General features: G+C 42.4%; 1 protein-coding gene across 2 annotated transcripts in view; it reads right to left on the bottom strand.

Moving 5' to 3' along the window:
- Positions 1-2,807: 2,807 nt before the first annotated feature.
- LOC139556260 (sodium/potassium-transporting ATPase subunit beta-1-interacting protein 2) overlaps positions 2,808-22,379 on the bottom strand; it is a 173,437-nt gene continuing 153,865 nt past the window's right edge. For both annotated transcript variants that reach the window (XM_071369988.1, XM_071369989.1), the window contains 3 exons: positions 13,401-13,461; positions 7,870-7,951; positions 2,808-5,720 (listed from right to left, as the gene is read on the bottom strand). In XM_071369988.1, coding sequence (XP_071226089.1) covers positions 5,711-5,720; positions 7,870-7,951; positions 13,401-13,461 — 153 coding nt within the window. In that variant the 3' untranslated portion in view covers positions 2,808-5,710. The remainder of the gene's footprint in view (positions 5,721-7,869; positions 7,952-13,400; positions 13,462-22,379) is intronic.

Consider the following 22,379-nt stretch of genomic DNA (forward strand, 5'->3'; position numbering starts at 1 on the left):
GAAACCTGGTTCAAAAAATCTATCACTGACAAAGACATTGGCATTGATAGTTGCAATGTTTTTTGGACAGATCGCAAATCTACTGTAAGTTTGGTGGTGTTGCTATATACATAAAAGTTCTCGGCGACCATTCAGACTTCTGTTACTAAGCCCAAGCAATTTGAATATCTGTCTTTGAATATAAATCTCTGCGCATCATTGAATCTGGTTGTCTCCTGTTTTATATACCCCAATCTGCTATTGCTGGCTCTCTGGAATGTATTTTTTATTATTATCACGTCAAACCTGAATTTGTGCTTATGGTTGACCTGAACATAGACTTGTTGACATCCAACTCTGAACAACTCAAGAATCTCTGTAAGACCTAAAATCTTACTCAGATTGTCAACAGTGTAATAACAAGGTTGAATGCAAAGTGTCCTCTGAAATCCTCTTTGATTGATCTTATTTTAACCAACACTCCTTATCGTTTTAATGCTTCTGGTGTTTTTGCATCAAGTGATCACTGTGCGGTTGCCTGTATACAGGATGGTAAAATTCAACATGAAAGGAAACTGGAAGCACTTTGATATTCATGGGTTTTTACATTATGTTTTTAATATAGCCTGGAATAGAGTTGAATTCATCCCTGATGTTGAATTAGCCTTTTCTTACTTCCACAAAGCATTCCAGGATGTATGCAACAAGCATGCCTCTTTCAACCAATACAGATTTAAGGGCAGAGACAACCCTTGGTTCTCAGATAAACTAGCTGAAATCATAAGGAAACGGAATGCTATGTGGGCTAAAACGAGAAGGTCTGATTCGGCTGATGATTGGATGGCTTTTAAACACATTTGGAATCAGGGTGTGGCTATGACCTAAAAGCTGAAGGCAGACCACTACTGTACCTCAAATCTACTGCTGACCATCTGAATAATTTTTCCAAATTTTGGCAAGTAGTGAAAGGTTTAGAGTGCAGAAAAGATGCACAGCTTCCTAAACAACTGCTGTTAGACCTGAGAAAAAAATCTTTCAGAATAGAGTTTATCAGCATTTTCTTGAAGCATGTGGGTTATTTGATAGGGTTAAAGGTCAAAATGAGCCCCCTGTGAAATTACCTGATATCCCCATCCACTCCTTCTCCAGGTTCTCCTTCTCACCCTTCTCTGTCTCAGAATTGTGTAGAGCCTTGAAAGCAATTGATGTACAAAAAAAGATCCCCTGGCCCTGATGATCTAGACCCCCACATAGTACAATTAGCTGCAGACATCATTGCTCCCCCTTCAACATACATTTTTCACCTCACCCTAAAATGTAATGAAATTCCTCTTTTGAAAGGAGGTGATCCCACTGTACTGAATAACGGCCCATATCAAAATAGTCTGTTATGGCAAAATCATTAGAGTCCCTAGTCAATAAGCAGTTTAAGGCCTACCTGCAGGAAAACAATATTTTGAGTGGTATACAATCAGGTTTCAGGTCAAGCCACAGCACTGTTGCAGCAACATTGAACGTTTTGGATGATATTCACTGTCCTCTGGATAAGAAGTTGCATTGTGTATCTGTGTTCATAGATTTGTCAAAGGCATTTTGACACTTTCGACCATAGTGGATTGGAGAGACTAAAGTGTATTGGGATTACTGGTCATGCTCTAGAGTGGTTTGTGAACTACCTGTCAAATAGAACCCAGCGTGTTATTAAGGCAGGTGGTTGTAAGTCTGACATCATAGAGCTGCACTCAGGTGTGCCTCAATGATCCATTTAGGTCCTTTGTTGTTTATGATCTAGATCAACAACATTGGGAGATATTGAGACAGCATATGTACATTTTTATGCGGATGACACTGTTCTCTATTCAAGTGGCAGCAGTTTGACTTTGGCTTTTGAAAATGCTCAAACAGCTTTTAACATCATTCAACAGAATCTGTACGATTTGAAGCTTGTTTGAATTCCTCTAAAACAAAATACATTGTGTTTTCCAATACTAAATACTCTGAAAACCATGTCATTACTAGCTTGGAAGGAAGTTCTATAGTGCAAGTTTGGGTGGATGAGAAGCTGAGCTTCACTAATTATGTTGAGACCTGGTAAAGAAGATCATGTTGAAATAAGGCTTGTTTTTCTTTGGAGGCCAGAAAAGAGACAGACAGGAATGCACACCGTACCGTCTTAGACTACAGTGATGTCATTTATATGCAGACCTCAAGCACTACCCTGAAGGCACTTGATTCCGTGTATCATGCAGCTCTTAGGTTTATTACCAACCAAACGCGTCTGAAACACCACTGTGATCTCTATAGTGCTATTGGCTGGTCTTCGTTGACTCTTCATAGGCTTAAACATTGGTGATATACTATGACCATTTCGGTCATAGTATACTGTTCGTCTTTGATAAGTTCAGAAAATAAATACCAGTTACAGTCTCACTCCTACTTACTTTTGCTTTTAACGTAAAAAAAAGAATAATCTGACGCTTGTATGTTTCTGTAATTGAAATGTGTGTCTACGACAAAACATTTTTTTTAATGGTGTGTCTATGTCTGTAAGTTGTTACAGTATGTCTGATATTTGTTTCAAACATTGTTCCCCATGCTGCTGTCTTGGTTGGATGACCAGGTGAGGCTGGCAACAGTTTGCCTCCCATACCGCAGGAAATTGTAATGAATGATACCTTCAGGCGGTAAAGGCTAATGCTAGGCATAGCTAACTATTATTGTATCAATACATATTGCTGTTCAGATGAGAGACTAGGAAGTATGATGTCAGTGATTACATCAGACGTTGCAGGAAGGGAGAGTCCTCGGAAAACAAATGAGAAAAAGGATTGGCCTTTTCACACAGTTTGATTTTATTATATTTACAGTCATTTTGAAAAGTAACATAAATAGAAAATTGCTAAATCTATTGAGAAGTAGAAGTCAGCGCTGAACCCAAACAAAACAACCAATGGAGTATTCAGGAATGTACTACAATGAGCAATTGAGTACCTGCAACAGTATTATACACAGCTCCCTTTGAATGTATAGGAACTTAGAATACTGTAATGCCATATACAATCAAATTATTTTCTTTTTAATTCAGATCTTATATAACATATTGTCAAAAACTTTATCTGGGTTGAAAATGTTCTGCTATATTTACAACTTTGAATCCTCTCTGTGAATGAAGGGGTCATGTAAGATTGCAGCAGTAAGTAACTATGTTGGTCTTCAACATTTCAGACTGGGTTATCTGGCACAGGGTGACAGTAACAGGTGTATACATCCACTATCCTCCAGAGGATGCTGGTGGGAGGAGCTATAGGACGGCAGGCTCATTGTAATGGATGGAATGGAATTAATGGAACTGATGATTTCCATATGTGTGATGTGTTTGATACCATTCCATTCCAGCAATTACAATGAGCCCGTCCTCCTATGGCTCCTCCCACCAGCCTCCTCTGCTATCCACTCACATTAGAACAACTCACTGATAAAACACAACTGACTCTTCAAGAGGTGTAATCTTGGATTTACTATGCAAGGAAGCATACTAGCGATCATATAGCTTTTACACAGTTGAATACCAATATATTGTCCCAGACACAAATGTTATGAAGAGGATAATGCTTAGGAATCAGAGTGCGATCAGGGCGTTGTCAGATTGATTGTACGTTCGTAAATTCAGAGAGGTACGCTGTTGGAGCTTTCAGAGCGCACACTGGACGCTTTGGCCGATGAGTAGGGTTGATCCGAGTGTCCTGACCTCACAACGGCAGTCAATCACCCAAGCTAACTGGCTAATGTTGGCTAGCTTGCTACTTCCAGACAAATAAGATAACACCTCACTCTGACAATTTTACTCCCCCTAGCAGAGCTGGTTATGCTGTTTTCATGTTATCTAGAGCGTTGGTGACTGTAATTGTGTTGCTGGCAACAGTTTAATTATGTTTTTTCTTGCCAAAGTTCACTGACAGCGGACATATTCAACTGGTGCTGAGTGTTCGTAAATTCATCAGTTTTTCTGCGCTCTGCCACACTCAGACGAGAGTGCTCTGACCTCGGAGGGTAGATAGCCAGATCGAATTTACGGAACGCACCCTTTATGTCTTCAGATGTTCTACATGCTGTTACCATGGTGATGTTTAAACACGATTAGTAAGTGTATAGTAATGTTGCAAGGAAAACTTGCCTGAGTTTAGAAGAGCATTTTATGCATCTCGAGGTTCCATTTGAATATTCTAGATCTTGGAAGGCCTGTTAGTATTACCGCATTAATTTACAAAGGAGCCAACAGATTCACACCACTGAAATAGAAAACATAGAGAGGTCCTATGATATGGAGTTCTGGTCTACAAAGCTGAAGGATTTATGCATAGCGGGGAGATATACAAAAAAATGCTCACAGGGCTCCCTTCAGCAGAAGAGTTACAGTATGAGGATGCTATGACGATGATGACAGAACTGAGATCCTGATTGGTTCGGGGTTCCCGCACTGTCCAATAGACAAAAGCACAAAGTTTCAGCCACAGCACAAACTCTACCACACATCTCCTTCTAGTCCTCACACCAGACTATCAGCAAGATATTGTTCCCAAGAATTCCCTTGACAATTTGTACAGTTAGGAGTAAAAGAAGGGCCCACTTATACACAACATAATAACTTATTAGTGAACTATAAAAGAGTAAACACTGTCACACATGTTAAAAAATGCCTAGAATTTAAAGAAGTTACATTTAGTTCTCTTTATCTTTAGACTCAAGACTCCACTCTGTCTTAGAAAAGCACAAAATTCACATAACCTTACAGCGCAAAGACAGCTGCAGAAAGGCCAACTCTCTACCTAGTCTGGGATAATGTCCAGTGCTTTCAGAGATTAAATATTCAACAGATTTTGACACCTCATGCAAACAAATATGGTGTTATCCCCGAATGAACTTTTGAACTGATGACCCCGAGACTAGCTCCAAAAATATGTATCTCTAGATAGCATCCAATATTTTGTCTAACTCATCTTTAACTATTGTTCTTGGTACTTTCAAGACAAATACATCCATCATAAGAAAAAGCAACTGGTTGCTTTTTCCATTTCATCAAAGTTTTGTCCCATGCAATTGCCCAACTCAAGATGGAATTCCAACAGCCAAAGTGTATTGTAAACACATCATGGTTCACATGTACATTTATTTCTAATCAACTCTTTAGAATGGTCAATAGGACTGCTTCTGATGACTAAAACCATATCGATCAGTTATTGAACATTGTTTAAGTGAAGAGTATTTCTAATCAAGTTAATCAGAACACATTGAAACTCTGCGGCATCACTTAACTAGTGCTCTCAGAACTTGGCATTCCCTTTGTCCGGAATCTTGATCCATTTGAAAACTGTCCAGAGGAATCAAAGCAATTTTTTCCCTTAATATTTCAGTCATTCAGCTGTCAGAAAGAGAGCAAGAACCAGTATGGAGGAGAGATATGCATCCTGTAAGGTCAACACAGCCACAGGAGGGTGTTCTTGCACCTGCCTGGCCCCTCGTCCAGGCCAAGACTGTGACTCCACTGAGCAGAGGCTGAGCAGAGAGACAAAGGAAATCCTGTGTTTTTATGAGTCTTTGAGGTTAAAGTGTAGAGTCTCACTTCCTCCACACAGTTTGTAAGACACTGTATTATTTTAAGACATTTACGAAATGAAACAAAGTTAAAACGGTAGCTCTCTATTTGATTGGTACATAAGGCAGCTGTCCTTTGTTACTTTGCCCTGGAAGAGAAAGAGGAAAAGGAATTAGTGTCAATAAAGCACAATACCACAGATATATTCAAATATATGCTAATATTATATGCTCATGCTAAAACAAACTCGGCATGAAAACAAAGTGAGAATGATTACACCTGCCACTATTCTCTAAAGACCTTGGTAATTCCCAGTTGTCACATCCAATAAGAACTATTGTTAATGGGTATCAGCTGTGAAGACTGATTGGCTATTGAAGATAGTGTGTAGCACCTCTACCACACCATTGTCTTGGTGTCCATGATTAATAATCTCTATTGTCTTCCCTACTGGGTGCCATAAAACCACAGAATGGCTCTTAATGGCATTTTTGTTTGTTTCAGTCTCATGTGTTACAAATATCAAGTCCCTTAAATCCATCATTTGCCATATGTGTTATATGCTGACCTACTGACAGTAATACGCTTTCCCCTGAGCAATGCAGGAAATTATTCTTATGTAATTATAGTTGTTGTATAATGTGATGACAGCAATGTGATATGCCCTGGAATTAGACAACTATATGCCCAACTATTATTGAGTTGGATAGGCAGATTTTTACATGACACAATTGAGAAGTTATGTTGGCGAATACTGAGACGTAAATAACCTTGAGTACAAATCTAAACCCTACTCCCTAAACCCTACTCCCTACTCCCTACTCTCCTCCCACCTGAACTCAGCTGACCTTGTACAACCAGCAGCTAATAACAGACGGTACAATACTGATCTCACAATGGACCAGATACAACCCATCCTATTCCATTCACATTAGACACAATGGGAAATGTCCACACACCCCTATGCGCACTTCATTGTCCCCTCCCTGTTGTTTTTCCATACATTGCTGAGAGTGACAGACAGCAGGTTAAGATTTAGGAGACACACTTCATTGTAGTCACCCTGAATAACCTAATACAGGCATTAGGCTGGGCAAGCGGCTGTTACCCCCCTCCCTCTCCCCACCAGCAGACATGTCAGCACCCTGCTCCAAATCCTGGCATGACTTCACAGAGTTTGTCCCCCCTCCTAGTGTTAGAGTCACAGGGTTAGCTGGACCAGTCAGCTGAGGCCTGTGCTCCACAGAGAGGCATTGGCAGGCAGGCAGGCAGGCAGGCAGACACAGACAGACAGGCAGGCAGGCAGGCAGGCAGACAGACAGACAGACAGACAGACAGACAGACAGACAGACAGACAGACAGACAGACAGACAGACAGACAGACAGACAGACAGACAGACAGACAGACAGACAGACAGGCAGGCAGGCAGGCAGGCAGGCAGGCAGGCAGGCAGGCAGGCAGGCAGGCAGGCAGGGGATACCCAGGCTGTTCTGTTCCTGCCACTGTGGGGCTCATCTGGCACACCAGGCCATGAGCACAGCTTGGATCCCTGCCATGCATATCCAAAACAATCACCTCGTGTGACCCCATGTGATAAAAAGGTGACATTTAAAGAAACAGTAGTTCCCCTATGAGCAGCTTATGCTACATTGTATAGCTGGTGGATGTTTTATCCTGTCAGATATTAGTAGTGTAATACCTTTATATCTAACCAGTGCAGTTAATAGTTTGCTGCATTATGATCAGCATCATCCTCACTTTGATCACTGTAATTGTGAAAATGATATTTCTTCCCACTGTGCATCTACAGTTCAACATACCTATGAGATTAGCGTTTGAGGATAACTCTTTATACAGTAGGAGTGGATTACTGTCTATTCCCAGTGTATGATATGTTGACTGGCCTGCACTGTACACAGGATTAGAAAACAATATCTCTGATCCATTCAGTGTCAACGAGGGAAATCCTTTCAAGTTTGAACATCTCTTCCTGTGTTCTCCTCATTTCGTCTCAAGCAAATCCTAACCTTTCAGGAGTCCAGATACAAACATTCCCTCCCTCATTGTTGACACAAGCTATTTCTTTATCTGTATTGACACACTAGCGTTATTTATCGATGAAACTTCTCTCTGCCTTACATTATAATGTCCTCACATAGGCTAGTCCTATTCGTCCAATTTATAGACTCAAGTGTGAAAACATAGTGAACTTGGCACCAAGTCTTGGTGCCAGGAGAAAACATTTCAGAAGTACTTTAATAGGAGGTGTGAAGAGATGTAGCTACATTGCACTTACATGTACATGGGTTGTAGTTGCAAATGGGATGTCTTCTGAGGCCCTTGATAACCGTAGGAGTCGAACCCTCCTATAAAATCAACTGGAGACAAAGAAAAAGAGGATATCTGGTTACTGTGAGATCAAACAAAGGCTCAGAATGCCTGTTGTGTGTCTGTACGGGTTAGAGGATGTGATGGAGTAGAGGGGCCTGTGGACTCCAACAGCTGTCTCCTACAGTAAGAGCTGTCTCCTCCAGTGTGTGTGTGTGTGTGTGTGTGTGTGTGTGTGTGTGTGTGTGTGTGTGTGTGTGTGTGTGTGTGTGTGTGTGTGTGTGTGTGTGTGTGTGTGTGTGTGTGTGTGTGTGTGTGTGTGTGTTTCTGTGTCTCTAAATAAGCGTGTGCCTGCTTGTGTCTGGGATAATCCCAGGCAGTGGATAATCAGTGTCTGGACCATCTAAAGGCTGGGTATTGGTGATATCCGCAGTGGAGCCATGCTGCAGATCACACAGAATACAAACTGGACAGGATTAGGGCCCAGCCCTCCACAGAGACCTGCCAGCAGTTTCAAGCCCCAGCAGGTCTGGGTAACTGAGCCTAACACAAAAAGACGGAGGTACTAAAGCCTCTGATAAGATCCGATGTCTTAATGCATCCGAGTCTGTCTCTAAGACAAACAAAACACTGAGATAAGATTGATTAGCTGATGAGGGCCCCCTTCCTTCCCTACTGCCATGAATGGGAGGTGATGGAAGGTTTGGTATTATCATCATTATAATGGTACATTTAGGGGATGTTCACCAAAAGCTCTAAATCCTCATTGGCCCTCATTATAGGCATTAACCTGTGTACTCTGATCAGGCTTATCAGAGGACCTGCAGTGATAAGACAGAAAATGTACAATTTAAGATCTGGAGACTGGCCACATCTCAATCAGGCAGTTTCAACAAAATGCTAACTCCAAAGCTTGGGACTATAAGGTTCTATGTGCATTTTTATCAACATGTTGTTGTTGACATACCCTTGTTCTGTTCAATTTTCTCTATGTATATAGTACTCTAAATACCCCAATTCATGTTATTAAGTTCAAAAGAGTACAAGATAAAAATTGCTGACATCATTCAAACCAATGATGGTTCGGAACTTTAAAGCCAATTATCTCAGAATCATCTTTTTTCAGATAGAACCTTATAGTCCCAAGCTATCGTACTGTATGAAGGATACAATAAAGGTCAAGGTTCGCACCACATCCCCTTAAAAAAGGTTGTTTATTTAGTTCCAGTAAATGTAGCTTCAGCACCTAAGTGTATATGTTCAGTATTGTTCTGCAGAGTAAATGCTAATATATAGCCCACAAGCAAACCATTATGTGTTTAATAAAAAAGCTATTTTCATATTTTCCTTTTGATGGAGGGAATAATGTTTGTGTATAATGCCCTAATGGTTAAATGCCTGCTGGTGTAACGTTCCTCGTCTGAAGATGAGGAATCACCGGACCAAAGCGCAGCGTGGTAAGTGTTCATGTTAATTTATTAAAAACAGAACACTAAACAAAATAACAAAGAGAATGAACGAAACGAAACAGTCCTGTCTGGTACAGACACAAAGACAGAAAACAACTACCCACAAAATACAGGTGGGAAAAGGCTACCTAAGTATGGTTCTCAATCAGAGACAACGATAGACAGCTGCCTCTGATTGAGAACCACACCCGGCCAAACACACAGAAAATAAAACATAGAACACAAAACATAGAATGCCCACCCCAACTCACGCCCTGACCAAACCAAAATAGAGACATAAAAAGGATCTCTAAGGTCAGGGAGTGACAGCCGGCTACTTATGTTTACCATGCTAATATGAAAAAAATAAGCTCTTGGTGACTTGGTGACGTAACGCATTAAAACAGATGTGCTAATGGTTAAAAATACTTAAGGTGGATTATAACAGTTAGTATATCCATACCAAAAGCCCTGAAGGATGCCAGTAAAACACTATTATCATTCTGCATTCAAAATAAACAGCCACCCCCTGCCCCCAAAGATATAGGCACATAATGATGGTTCTTTATTAAGTAGGCATTATAAGATATAGGGGAAGGTTTGATGGCAGTAGTGTTAAGAATAGCAGTCAGCACGACTATGTCTCCAAATTGTTTTGTCTTAAGCAGTCACAACAAGTTGGTATGACAAAGCAGTGGCAAATGAAATGCCGCCAAGGGCCAATCAACATGAGGTTCCATCTTCCTGGTACGCTGACCCTGATTGCAAATCCAACAGAGGAAGCTGTATTCTCATTTACTTATTATAAATGCAAAAAAAGTACTTCTAGCACCTTGATTCCCTCCCTCTTCTTCATTCTCTCTCTCCTCCTCTCTTGGAGACTAAATCATTTTAAATACTGTCCTTTCTTTTAAATGGACCCTGGGATATTACCCTTGATAGTAACTGTAATTACGGAGTGAGCGTGTTGATTGGTTTTAGCTGTTCATTACCTTCTCTGAGGTGCTTCATGTACTATATTAATTGGAGCTGTAATAGCCAATACAGCTCTGAGATCAGTGTTTCCTCATGTCCCAGGGATCAAACCATCAATACCATTCTCATTCACTGGAGGATAGGAACACTGTTGGATAATATTATTCCTTTGTATTGGGCAAATTAAACAGTGTCTCTCAGCAATCATTTCATGCAGGACATCAAACCTCCTCTGTCACATTGCAAATATAGTATTATCCTTTATGGGCTTTTTCCAGGTACTTTAAATTTCAACTCTGGAATACATCAAATACATCAACGAGATTGTCAAGTGCAAATTCCAATTAAAGCTTCATTTTCCCTGAAGGGCACATTTCTAACAGCCATTATTGAGTGGCAAATAGAACCTGCTCTTAATTTGGACCCAAATGACTTTTATCATAACAATGCCTGAGGGAATCCTTTACTTATTCAAGATGGGCTCTTTAATATTTCAAATTGAGGTACTCCCCATTTTTTGGCAGGGAGGGATACATTTGGGCTCTAAAGACGGGAAAGCTATGTCTGGAGATGTTCTTTTAGAGAGAGAGCGCTGTGGTCTGATAGGCAATCTCAGGTAGCTGAGATACTCACATTCGGTTGTGGTCATGGTTCAGCACTCTTGCCTGCCTTTTGGCTGTCTCACAGGGGCTCCAGCACAGCCAGGAGAAGCGCTGTATTTTTTTACACTCAGATTCCCATGCTAAATGTAGAGGAAATAGTCTACTAAGTGCTGTATTTTTTACACTCAGATTCCCATGCTAAATGTAGAGGAAATAGTCTACTAAGCGCTGTATTTTTTACACTCAGATTCCCATGCTAAATGTAGAGGAAATAGTCTACTAAGTGCTGTATTCTTTACACTCAGATTCCCATGCTAAATGTAGAGGAAATAGTCTACTAAGTGCTGTATTTTTTACACTCAGATTCCCATGCTAAATGTGGAGGAAATAGTCTACTAAGCGCTGTATTTTTTACACTCAGATTCCCATGCTAAATGTAGAGGAAATAGTCTACTAAGCGCTGCATCCCTTATTTCACTCAATCTTTTTCTAGCCTAAGGGAGCAACCTCACTGCACACCCTATGAATCACTTAGTTATGTCTCTCATAATAGCTCCCATATAAAATGTACTGTCTGTACATTGAAGCTGTTATGGGAAACATTACCATGTTATCAGACGCAAAGCCTTCTTCAATTATATTAAAATCTTGCCATAGGAAGAATCTGCATTGTTGACAAGTGTCACGCCCTGACCTTAGTTATCTTTGTTTTCTTTATTATTTTGGTTAGGTCAGGGTGTGACGAGGGTGGTATGTGTGTTTTTGTCTGGTCTAGGGTTTTTGTATGTCTAAGTTGTGTGTGTAGTCTAGGCATACGTAGGTCTATGGTGGCCTGGATTGGTTCCCAATCAGAGGCAGCTGTTTATCGTTGTCTCTGATTGGGGATCCTATTTAGGTTGCCATTTTCCAGTTTGGTTTGTGGGTGATTGTCTATGTTGATGTTGCATGTCTGCACTCGTTAATCTTAGTGGCACGTTTGTTATTTTGTATAGTTTGTTTCGGTGTTCTTTCGTTGTCATTAAATAAGATGTATTCACATCACGCTGCGCTTTGGTCTCCTCACTACGACGATCGTGACAACAAGTAATGGGCGTACAATGTTCTGTTGCGACAACACTAACCAGCAGTCAGGTATAATTTCAGTACATTTGGATAAGTCTTTTCAACCTACCAACCACCAACAGTATTGTGCTGGGACCTAGGGGAGGCGAGCACTCTTAATAAAGGCTTGCTGTACCAACCATACAGTCAATTTTAATAACTATAATTATAAATATTGAATTAATGCAGTGAAAAAAAATCCCAAATGACAGAAGGCATGTAGAGTCGCCTCATGTGACCTCCTCCGTCTCTATACTTTTCTCTCTATCCCCTCTCGTTCCTGCTTTCTCTTTATGTCTGTTGCTTGGTGATGAATGTTGCAAATGGAGAGAATGCAAGAGAGATCACTAGAAGAAAAATGGTATTGATCTAGTAGGCCGGGGTACTTGGCAAATGCATTCTTTCCAACACATACTATGTTTACAAAGCAAGACCGGTAACAAGGAGAAGTTGCACATGTATTGCGGCAATCAATATCAATTATAAATGACGATAACACAAATTCCTGTCCCAATATAACTTTCGTAAAAAATGAGTCAGTGGCCAAAGAGAATAATTCATGCATCTTGGAACAAGGCAATTTGACTGGGTCTGTGCTGCAATGTTTTGTGAATTTAACAAATGGGGACATTTCCCACACTTCCTTTAAGGCTAGGATCCACAAGCGGCTGGGCCTGGGATCAATAAAATAAATTGTTTAAATCAGGCAACATCTAAATCCAAATGTTTGCTGGAGCATTAAACTTGGCTAAATTTAAAGATCCGACCAGATGAGGAATGTACATGCCAATGCCCAGTTATTAGAGTAAATAAAGTACTCTGTAAACACAGGAATAGAGAAATGTCAACCTTGAGCCAGTATCTATACTCTTATATAAAAGTGTTCTTCAGCTGTCCCCATAGGAGAACCCATTTGTGTTCCATGTAGAACCATTTGTGGTTCCAGGTAGAACCCTTTTGGGTTCCATGTAGAATCCTCTGTGGAAAGGGTTCTACATGGAACCCAAAAGGGTTCTACCTGAAACCAAAAAGGGTTCTTCAAAGGGTTCCCCTATGGGGACAGCCAATGAACCCTTTTAGGTCCTAGATAGCACCATTCTTTCTTAGAGTGTAGCTGGATGTAAACACTTTAGTTATTATATCATGGAGCGAGTCCAGGAAGATGGCTCATTACTGTTATGTGATTGGTCAGGTAACGCTTATGAATAAAATATGTGTTTCACTAAGGCACACGAGGTGAGATGGCACGTTTAAAATTGGCTGAGTCATCATTATAACAAGCAAAGGGAAATTATTCACCATAAAAAGTGTGACTGTAGGAATCAGCCATATTTCTCATAGATCTACCATATTAATTGAAAGGCAATACTCACAGCTGTCTTCCTCTTCTGAGATGAGCTTCACCACATAACAGGCATAGATGAACCCAACAAGCTGAAAAAGAGAAATGGGGAAATCAAATGAATAATCAAATACATTTTCTGCAGTGGTGACATTTTACAGTGAGAAGGGGACCAATTAGAATAGCACAATCAGTGAAGGAAACATAGATGTTTGTGTCCATGCCCTCAAGAGATGAAGAGAGCTACACAAACTTATTGGTGGGAAAACATGAGCCACCACTGAGAAAAAGTATAAAATGATTGAGAGATCAAAAGAGCATCTCCATGTGGAAAACATTCTGTGTTGAGGAAACAGGTGTTAGTACAGCGTCTAGTGTATCACACTGCTCTATGAAATGGGTCATATAGAGATGTTGAAGAGACACTGAAAAACAGAGGCACATAAACGATGTTCCAAAAAAGAAAACCTGCATCGTCAATGGGGTAAAAAACATGGTTTAAGAGACATTTCACAAATAGTGATTATCTATATACATATTTATGTTTTAAACAGAAAGGCTGTGGTTCCGGATTTTCTGTAAACCCGATCTGCAGTGGCTAAAGATATAGAGATTTCTGCGCATCTTCAGGGATTTTTTTTGTAGCTGCTGCCTAGATGAACTCAGCAAAAAAATAAACGTCCCTTTTTCAGGACCCTGTATTTCAAAGATAATTGGTAAAAATCCAAAATAACACACAGATCTTCATTGTAAAGGGTTTAAACACTGTTTCCCATGCTTGTTCAATGAACCATAAACAATTAATGAACATGCACCTGTGGAACAGTCGTTAAGACACTAACAGCTTACAGACGATAGGCAATTAAGGTCACAGTTATGAAAACTTAGGACACTAAAGAGGCCTTTCTACAGAGTCTGAAAAACACAAAAAGAAAGATGCTCCTAGCTCATCTGCGTGAACGTGCCTTAGGCATGCTGCAAGGAGGCATGAGGACTACAATGTGGCCAGGGCAATAAATTGCAATGTCCGTACTGTGAGACGCCTAAGACAGCGCTACAGGGAGACAGGACGGACAGCTGATCATCCTCACAGTGGCAGACCACGTGTAACAACACTTGCACAGGATCGGTACATCCGAACATCACACCTGCGGGACAAGTACAGAATGGCAACAACAACTGCCCGAGTTACACCAGGAACATACAATCCCTCCATCAGTCCTCAGACTGTCCACGATAGGCTGAGAGAGACTGGACTGAGGGCTTGTAGGCCTTTTGTAAGGCAGGTCCTCACCAGACATCATCGGCAACAACGTTGCCTATGGGCACAAACCCACCGTCGCTGGACCAGACAGGACTGTCAAAAAGTGCTCTTCACTGACGAGTCACGGTTTTGTCTCACCAGGGGTGATGGACGGATTCACGTTTATCGTCGAAGGAATGAGCGTTACACCGAGGCCTGTACTCTGGAGCGGGATCAATTTGGAGGTGGAGGGTCCGTCATGGTCTGGGGCGGTGTGTCACAGCATTATCGGACTGAGCTTGTTGTCATTGCAGGCAATCTCAACGCTGTGCGTTACAGGGAAGACATCCTCCTCCCTCATGTGGTACCCTTCCTGCAGGCTCATCCTGACATGACCCTCCAACATGACAATGCCACCAGCCATACTGCTCATTCTGTGTGTGATTTCCTGCAAGACAGGAATGTCCTTGTTCGCCATGGCCAGCGAAGAGCCCGGATCTCAATCCCATTGAGCACGTCTGGGACCTGTTGGATCGGAGGGTGACGGCTAGGGCCATTCCCCCCAGAAATGTCCAGGAACTTGCAGTTGCCTTGGTGGAAGAGTGGGGTAACATCTCACAGCAAGAACTGGAAAATCTGGTGCAGTCCATGAGGAGGAGATGCACTGCAGGTCTTAATGCAGCTGCTGGCCACACCAGATACTGACTGTTACTTTTTATTTTGACCCCCCCTTTGTTCAGGGACACATTATTCAATTTCTGTTAGTCACATGTCTGTGGAACTTGTTCAGTTTATTTCTCAGTTGTTGAATCCTGTTATGTTCATACAAATATTTACACATGTTAAGTTTGCTGAAAATAAACGCAGTTGACAGTGAAATGACGTTTCTTTTTTTGCTGTGTTTAGCTCCTCCGCTGCCTCTTCTCCTTCCTTGATCGGCGATGAACGCCTTTGTCTGGTGTAGCCTACAAAAATGTATGTTGTACACAAAGGACATTGTCGACATGATCCAACTACTGCATTCCATGTCTCCGTAGGCTATTAGGCATAAGCACAATTTCACTTTCTTTTTTCAGGAGGGGAGTTAGTCTACATGCAGCTATTTACATGTTCTACACAAAAGACATGATCAACATGTTCGTACAAACTCGCAGATTGTCATTTGCCCCAATGCAAAACTCAAGTGGGGAGTTACATGCAGCTATCTAGGCAGCATATCAAATTCAAGCAAGACAGTCTACTTAGCGATTTAATATAATTTTTTAAATCATACAAACATTGGCTAAGCAGGAGGCAGACAGGCAGTCAAAGTATTAGTGTTATTTTTCAGCAACTCTGGCTAGTGCCTACGATATGGCAGCAACTACAAAGATTAGCCTATATCACACAAAATGTAGATTGTTTTTACTCCAATGCAATGTGCTTATGCAACTGCAATATCTGTTACAACAAACAGAGAAGGTTGTAGCCTTCATAATGGCCTTGAATGTTTGTTCAAATCGCCTCAGGGTTTTTATTCCAGCTCTTCAGAAATATGAGGCAGAGACATTGTGTCACGCCATGGCCATAGAGAGGTTTTTATTCTCTATTTTGGTTAGGCCAGGGTGTGACTAGGGTGGGCATTGTAGTTTCTTTATTTCTATGTTTTCTGTTTCTATGTTTTGGCAGGGTATGGTTCCCAATCAGGGACAGCTGTCTATCGTTGTCTCTGATTGGGAATCATACTTAGGCAGCCTGTTTTTCCACCTTAGTTGTGGGTAGTTGTCTGTGTTAGTGGCCTGTATAGCCCTAGTCAGCTTCACGTACGTTTTGTTGTTCTTGTTTTTGTTGGCGACATTCATGAATAAAAAGAAATGTACGCTCACCGCGCTGCACCTTGGTGCGGTCATTTCCACCCTGACGACGTTCGTGACAGAACTACCCACCACAAACGGACCAAGCAGCATGGTAAGAAGGAATGGACATGGGAGGACATCCTGAATTGGAAAGGATCCTGGACGTGGGAGGAGATCCTGGCGGGAAAGGATCGCCTGCCCTGGGAGCAGGTGGAAGCAGCGAGGAAGGCGGAGGCAGCGAGTAAAAGTGCCCAGGATTACACAGGGTCAGGGCTGGCACAAAAGACTGGGAGGCCACTCCCCACACACTGGCTGAGTCAGGTTGGAGACCTGAGCCAAATCCTCGTGCTTACCGTAGGGAGCGTGGTACTGGTCAGGCACCGTGTTATGCGGTGGAGCGCACGGTGTCTCCAGTGCGCATTCACAGCCCGGTGCGCTACATTCCAGCTGCCCGCATCGGCCGGGCTAGAGTGGGCATCCAGCCAGGACGGATGGTGCCGGCTCAGCGCGTCTCTACGGCCCAGGATATCCTGCGCCGGCTCTGCGCACTGTGTCTCCGGTGCGTCTGCACAGCCCAGTGCGTCCTGTGCCAGCGCCCCGCCTTTGCCGGGTGAAGGTAACCATCCAGCCTGGACGGGTTGTGCAGGCTCTACGCTCGAGACCTCCAGTGCGCCTCCACGGCCCAGTTTATCCGGTGCCTGCTCCAAGAACCAGGCCTCCAGTATGTCTCCCCAGCCTGGTGAGTCCTGTGCCTGCTCCCAGAACCAGGCCTCCTGTATGTCTCCCCAGCCTGGTGAGTCCTGTGCCTGCTCCCAGAACCAGGCCTCCTGTATGTCTCCCCAGCCTGGTAAGCCCTGTGGCAGCTCCACGCACCAGGCTGTCCATACGTCTCCTCACTCCAGTGATGATCCATGGCACGAAGCCTCCAGTGATGATCCATGGCACGAAGCCTCCAGTGATGATCCATGGCACAAAGCCTCCAGTGATGATTCATGACACGAAGCCTCCAGTGATGGTCCATGGCCCGGAGCCTGCAATGAGGATCCATGGGACGAAGCCTCCAGTATTGATCCGCGGTCCGGAGCCTGCAGCGACGGTCTCCAGTACGGAGCCTCCAGCGACGGTCTCCAGTCCGGAGCCTCCAACGACGGTCTCCAGTCCGGAGCCTCCAGCGACGGCCTCCAGTCCGGAGCCTCCAGCGATGGCCCCCAGTCCGGGGCCTGCAGCGAGGGTCCCCAGTCCGGGGCCTGCAGCGAGGGTCCCCAGACCAGAGGCGCCACCAAAGTGGGGAGGAGCCAGAGGTGGAGCGGGGTCTGCGTCCCGCACCGGAGCCGCCACCGAAGTAGATGTCTGTAGTTGTCTGTGTTGGTGGCCTGTATAGCCCTTGTCAGCTTCACGTTAGTTTTGTTGTTTCTTGTTTTTGTTGGCGACATTCATGAATAAAAAGAAATGTACGCTCACCACGCTGCACCTTGGTCCGGTCATTTCCACCCTGACGACGTCCGTGACACATTGGCTATATCATCATGGTTCAGAAGAGGGTGGGTAAAGAGAGAAATGTGAATGAAGGATTGAGTGTGAGCAGCAGCTACGTAGAAAGAATTGTGTGTGTAAATTAACACATGCGCAGAACGCGATCCGGATTGGTAGCTTTGAGAAATACGTTTCCAGAGTGGCAGGGGACAAAAACTCCCTATTCGCAGCCACGGCCTAAAATTTTTTTTATGGTCGGTATCAAATAATGTGGGCCTGGCGGTTCTTAATGAGACTGTATTTAAAATGTGTCACCTAATATGAAGATTTAGTGGATTAAGTATAACAATAGAAAGCCAGGGGAACATAGGAACATAGGAAATCTAATTGGAGACTTATCCTGAGAGAAATACAGTAGCATACTAGATATCCCTGCTCTAGGCACTAATAAAATCCAGAACACAACAATATTACTCTCTTCCCCCGCTCCTCCTTAGGCCTGTAATTTCATAGGCCAGTGATTGGAGGTCTCTGATTGGATTGGGCGATAGGGAAGCTGGGGTTTTGACTGTGGTGAGTGTGTGGAGAGGAATGGACATTCTCAATGTCACAGAGGATTCAGTCAGACAGGAGGCCAGGCACGAGACAGTACTGTAGACAGCCATGTGGATAATGGGTGTGCCGTCCTCATATTCAGGCATTGTTTGGAGTCTAAGGGCCACAAACAGACACAGTTACAAATCTGAGCAACCCCAGATTTAAGATTCTGGGAATACCTCAAGGTCTCGCTCTCATTTACTCTGAATAATGTGCCCGCCCCACACTCTGTCTCTGCAGTAGGCTGGGAGCACAGGCCAACACTCACACAGACACTATTCACACACAATGCCGGCCCTGCCACACACACACACACAACACACTGCACACTTTACCCATCAGGAGCACTGAGGAGGTGAGACAAAGGAGCTGTTTTTGTTTGCTGCGTGATTACCAGACAAAAAAATAACACACACACACACACACACACACACACACACAGCTCCTCTGATTAGCCAAAGGTATCTCGTTTAGAACCATGTCACAGGGTGTAAACCTAATTTGTCTCCTGTAAATAAACCTGGGTATTCTTATGATAAAGGCTCCTTTATACACAAGCTGTTTTACTCCATAGGAAATTCCACTGTGAAGATGATTATTGACGGTTGGTTAAAATTTTACTCTATAAATCTGAATAATACATGCAGAGTTTCTGAGAAAACCATTCATAATTGAGAATAATTCTGGGAGCATGATTGCTCTCAACGCAAGCATTATGAACAGACACACAACACAGCCATTCTCTATTGTTTAGGCGAGAGTCAGTGAGACACACATCTGTACTGCATTCATAACCGTCACTCTTAAAAGGAAGCTTTGTCCAGTTGACTTTGGATATGACTGATTGTGTTACTGTTCAAAGACTGATTGAATCAGGAGCCTTATAAATGAACAGACACAGTCTCCTCTGTTGTGCAGCTGACAGCCATGACACTGTGTGTCCTCCACGACACTGAGTAAGTGACATGTTTTGCACTGGTGAGATACTGTTCACATGTTGGCCTTATTATAGTCGAAAGGTGCTGTTGTATGGATGGATCACATGCAAATCACTGCCCAAAGGTCAAGGAGTGTTGAGGCTGAGACAGAGGACTCTCCACTTTCAATTGTGCAGCACTTATGAAATTCAACTGACATGACAATGTACTATAGGAGGAGTGTTTTCAGAACGGGCCCATTCATTTAGAATGTACCAATTCAGCCAGGGAACAATTGACTAAACATTCTCGACAGTAAACACCATTGAAAAAATATATATATTCTTTGTTGTCAAAAATGGGTTTCATATTGATTGTTTGATATCAGAATCATACAGAGGGGTATTGCATTTTGGATACTGTGCCAAGTCTAGTGCTGTGAACATGACACTGCTTGTGTAAAGATCCTGGAACCTAGCCTAGTAAAACCTCACATTTTATTAATACTCAGATATTTTATTTCACCCTCGAATATTAGAGCTCGGCAGGGAAAATGCAACTTCAAAAGTCCCTCATAGAGTAATTGATGTGGATGTAATTTCCCAGCTAACCTATCTCCTCATAAAAAGTGGTGCGAAATCACATAGTTTAATCCATTTCCTGGTGTTGTGTGGCATCACTCAACCTATTTCTGTTCGGGCGTAGACTCCCATTTCAAACTGTGTGCGGCTCAGCTTGTGCATAAGGTAATTCACATGTCCTTGACTCTATCCTCCTGCGTTCCCTGGCCCGCTGCAGGTAGCCTTGGTCCTTCGCGTTTATAAACTGGGCCGGAGCTGCTTAACATGCCAACAACTGGTCATTGGCAGTTGACAGCTTTCACCATCAAACAACCTTTTAGTGGAACCTTAGCTTTTTACTGGGGTTGCATCGCCAGGAAATGGAAGCAAGCTACAACATGTCATCAAGGCTAAACATCTAAGTACATTGACTCCATCAAATCTTTTAAATAGGACAACTGTTGGCACACAGACTCTTGTAAAACCAGACCTGGCTTAGGGAAGTGCTGATTGTATATGTGAGGCATTTACAGAGTATACTAAGGGTCTGATGTGTGTTTTATTACTCATCACAATAAAGCCAAGTGGCATTTCAGCAGTTCCTATAAAACAAGGCTTTCTGTTTGCCACAAATCAGAGATGTTGGGGGTAAATGCTGTGGATGGCAGACTGATGCATCACTCTAAATGAGGCCCTGCACACACTGTGTAATACAGCACAGAAAGATTGAGGACAAGCGAAAGCCTCGCTGAAATGTTTCCCTAGTATTTAACCCCATACTGAGAACAAAAGACTGGAGAACATTTGGAAAATGGGCTCTGAGCAAATGTATTCATGATAATTCAATGATGGCAAAGCATCACCCCACACATCCACAACCATCAAAGACATTTCATCTGCACAGTACACAGTAAGAATCCAGTATTATTACTAGCCAACATTTTCCAAAGCTACTTTGTGTTATTCTAATATATGAATATACTCATTAGTGTATTTACAAGTGAATTTCCCCTGGTGTATGTTTTTATACATTGATACATCAGTGAATCATCGTTTGACAGATAAAATCGTTAGAAAATAAGAGATTGAGGAATTCATTAGCTTTCATGTAATGTAGACAAAGGGCTGACTTTCATCTGTGAGCTGGGACCATTCTTGGGTCTAATCCGAATAAACCTCTGTGTCTTTAGTAATCTGCCACCTTAGAACAGAAACCAATTCAGTTGTCTTCATTCGAACCCTCCTTGGGGGACCTACATACACCCAGCTCTTCATCTGAATTAGTCTCCCTACGGTGGAGGGAGGGGCTCCACAGCAAAGACCCCCTGAGCTTGTGCTGTGTGAGTTCCACATTGGCATTGGTCTTGTTCGGTTGCTAAATTAACCGTTTACTTCCTTAATCATAGCTAAGGGCCAAGCTCCTTGACTTCTCTACTGAGCCTTCAGCTGGTGGCCATCTTTTTGTAAGAGGAGAGGAAGCAAAGAGGTCAAATGATAGATGTATATACTGTAGGTTGTAGTGTAAAACATTGTACATAATGGATGAGGATAGAGTGTGAATCCTAATGGCACCCTATTCCATATAGTGTACTACTTTTGTCCAGCTTCTGATCAAAAGTAGCGCACGATATAGGGAATAGGGAATAGGGTTCCATTTGGGACGCATGATAAACTCCTTTCCTCATTTGTGTCATTAGAAATACATTTTGTAATCAATACAATTGGTTAATTAATCACATGCTTTTAAATGAAAATGTGTCAAGTCAAAATTCTAATGAGAATGCATAAAATGTCACCGCTGTCCAATAAATTCTACCAACTTTCTTGCTGAATCATAAATGCTTTCAAACAAGTTTACCTCTTATATCAATGGCCACAGTTTGCCAGAAAGAGGATGACAGGATGAATACAAAATAAACTCGCCTGAAAGAGTTTTGAGAAATTGAAACATTAAGTATTTCAAGTAAGAACATAACTCACACACAGTAAAGAGATATTCCACCAAACCAGACCATTCTGTCGAGGTGCATTTTTATCTGATTGGTATGTACAAGAAACCCTAAACTATTCAGTTTTTACTCTCAACCAAGCCTGATGGTCACTACTCAAAGCTGTATGTGGGGAAACATGTATCTTGGCCTGTACCCCAGACAAATTCCAAGCCAAATGTGTGCTTTGGAAAACAGCATATAACACAAATGAAAGTAATATGTCTAAGCAACAGGCAATCAATATTAAGCCGCTAGGTTAAAAATTCATTAATATGAAGGATTATTCAACATTTAGTCTGAATCTCTTGAGCAAACACAGTAATGGGTTATGCATCTTTAGCAGAATCACTGAATGTTGAAATAATACGTGGTTTAAACACATCTCTCTCTACTG

Source organism: Salvelinus alpinus, chromosome 27 (genome assembly GCF_045679555.1).
Source record: "Salvelinus alpinus chromosome 27, SLU_Salpinus.1, whole genome shotgun sequence".
Lineage (NCBI taxonomy): Eukaryota > Metazoa > Chordata > Actinopteri > Salmoniformes > Salmonidae > Salvelinus > Salvelinus alpinus.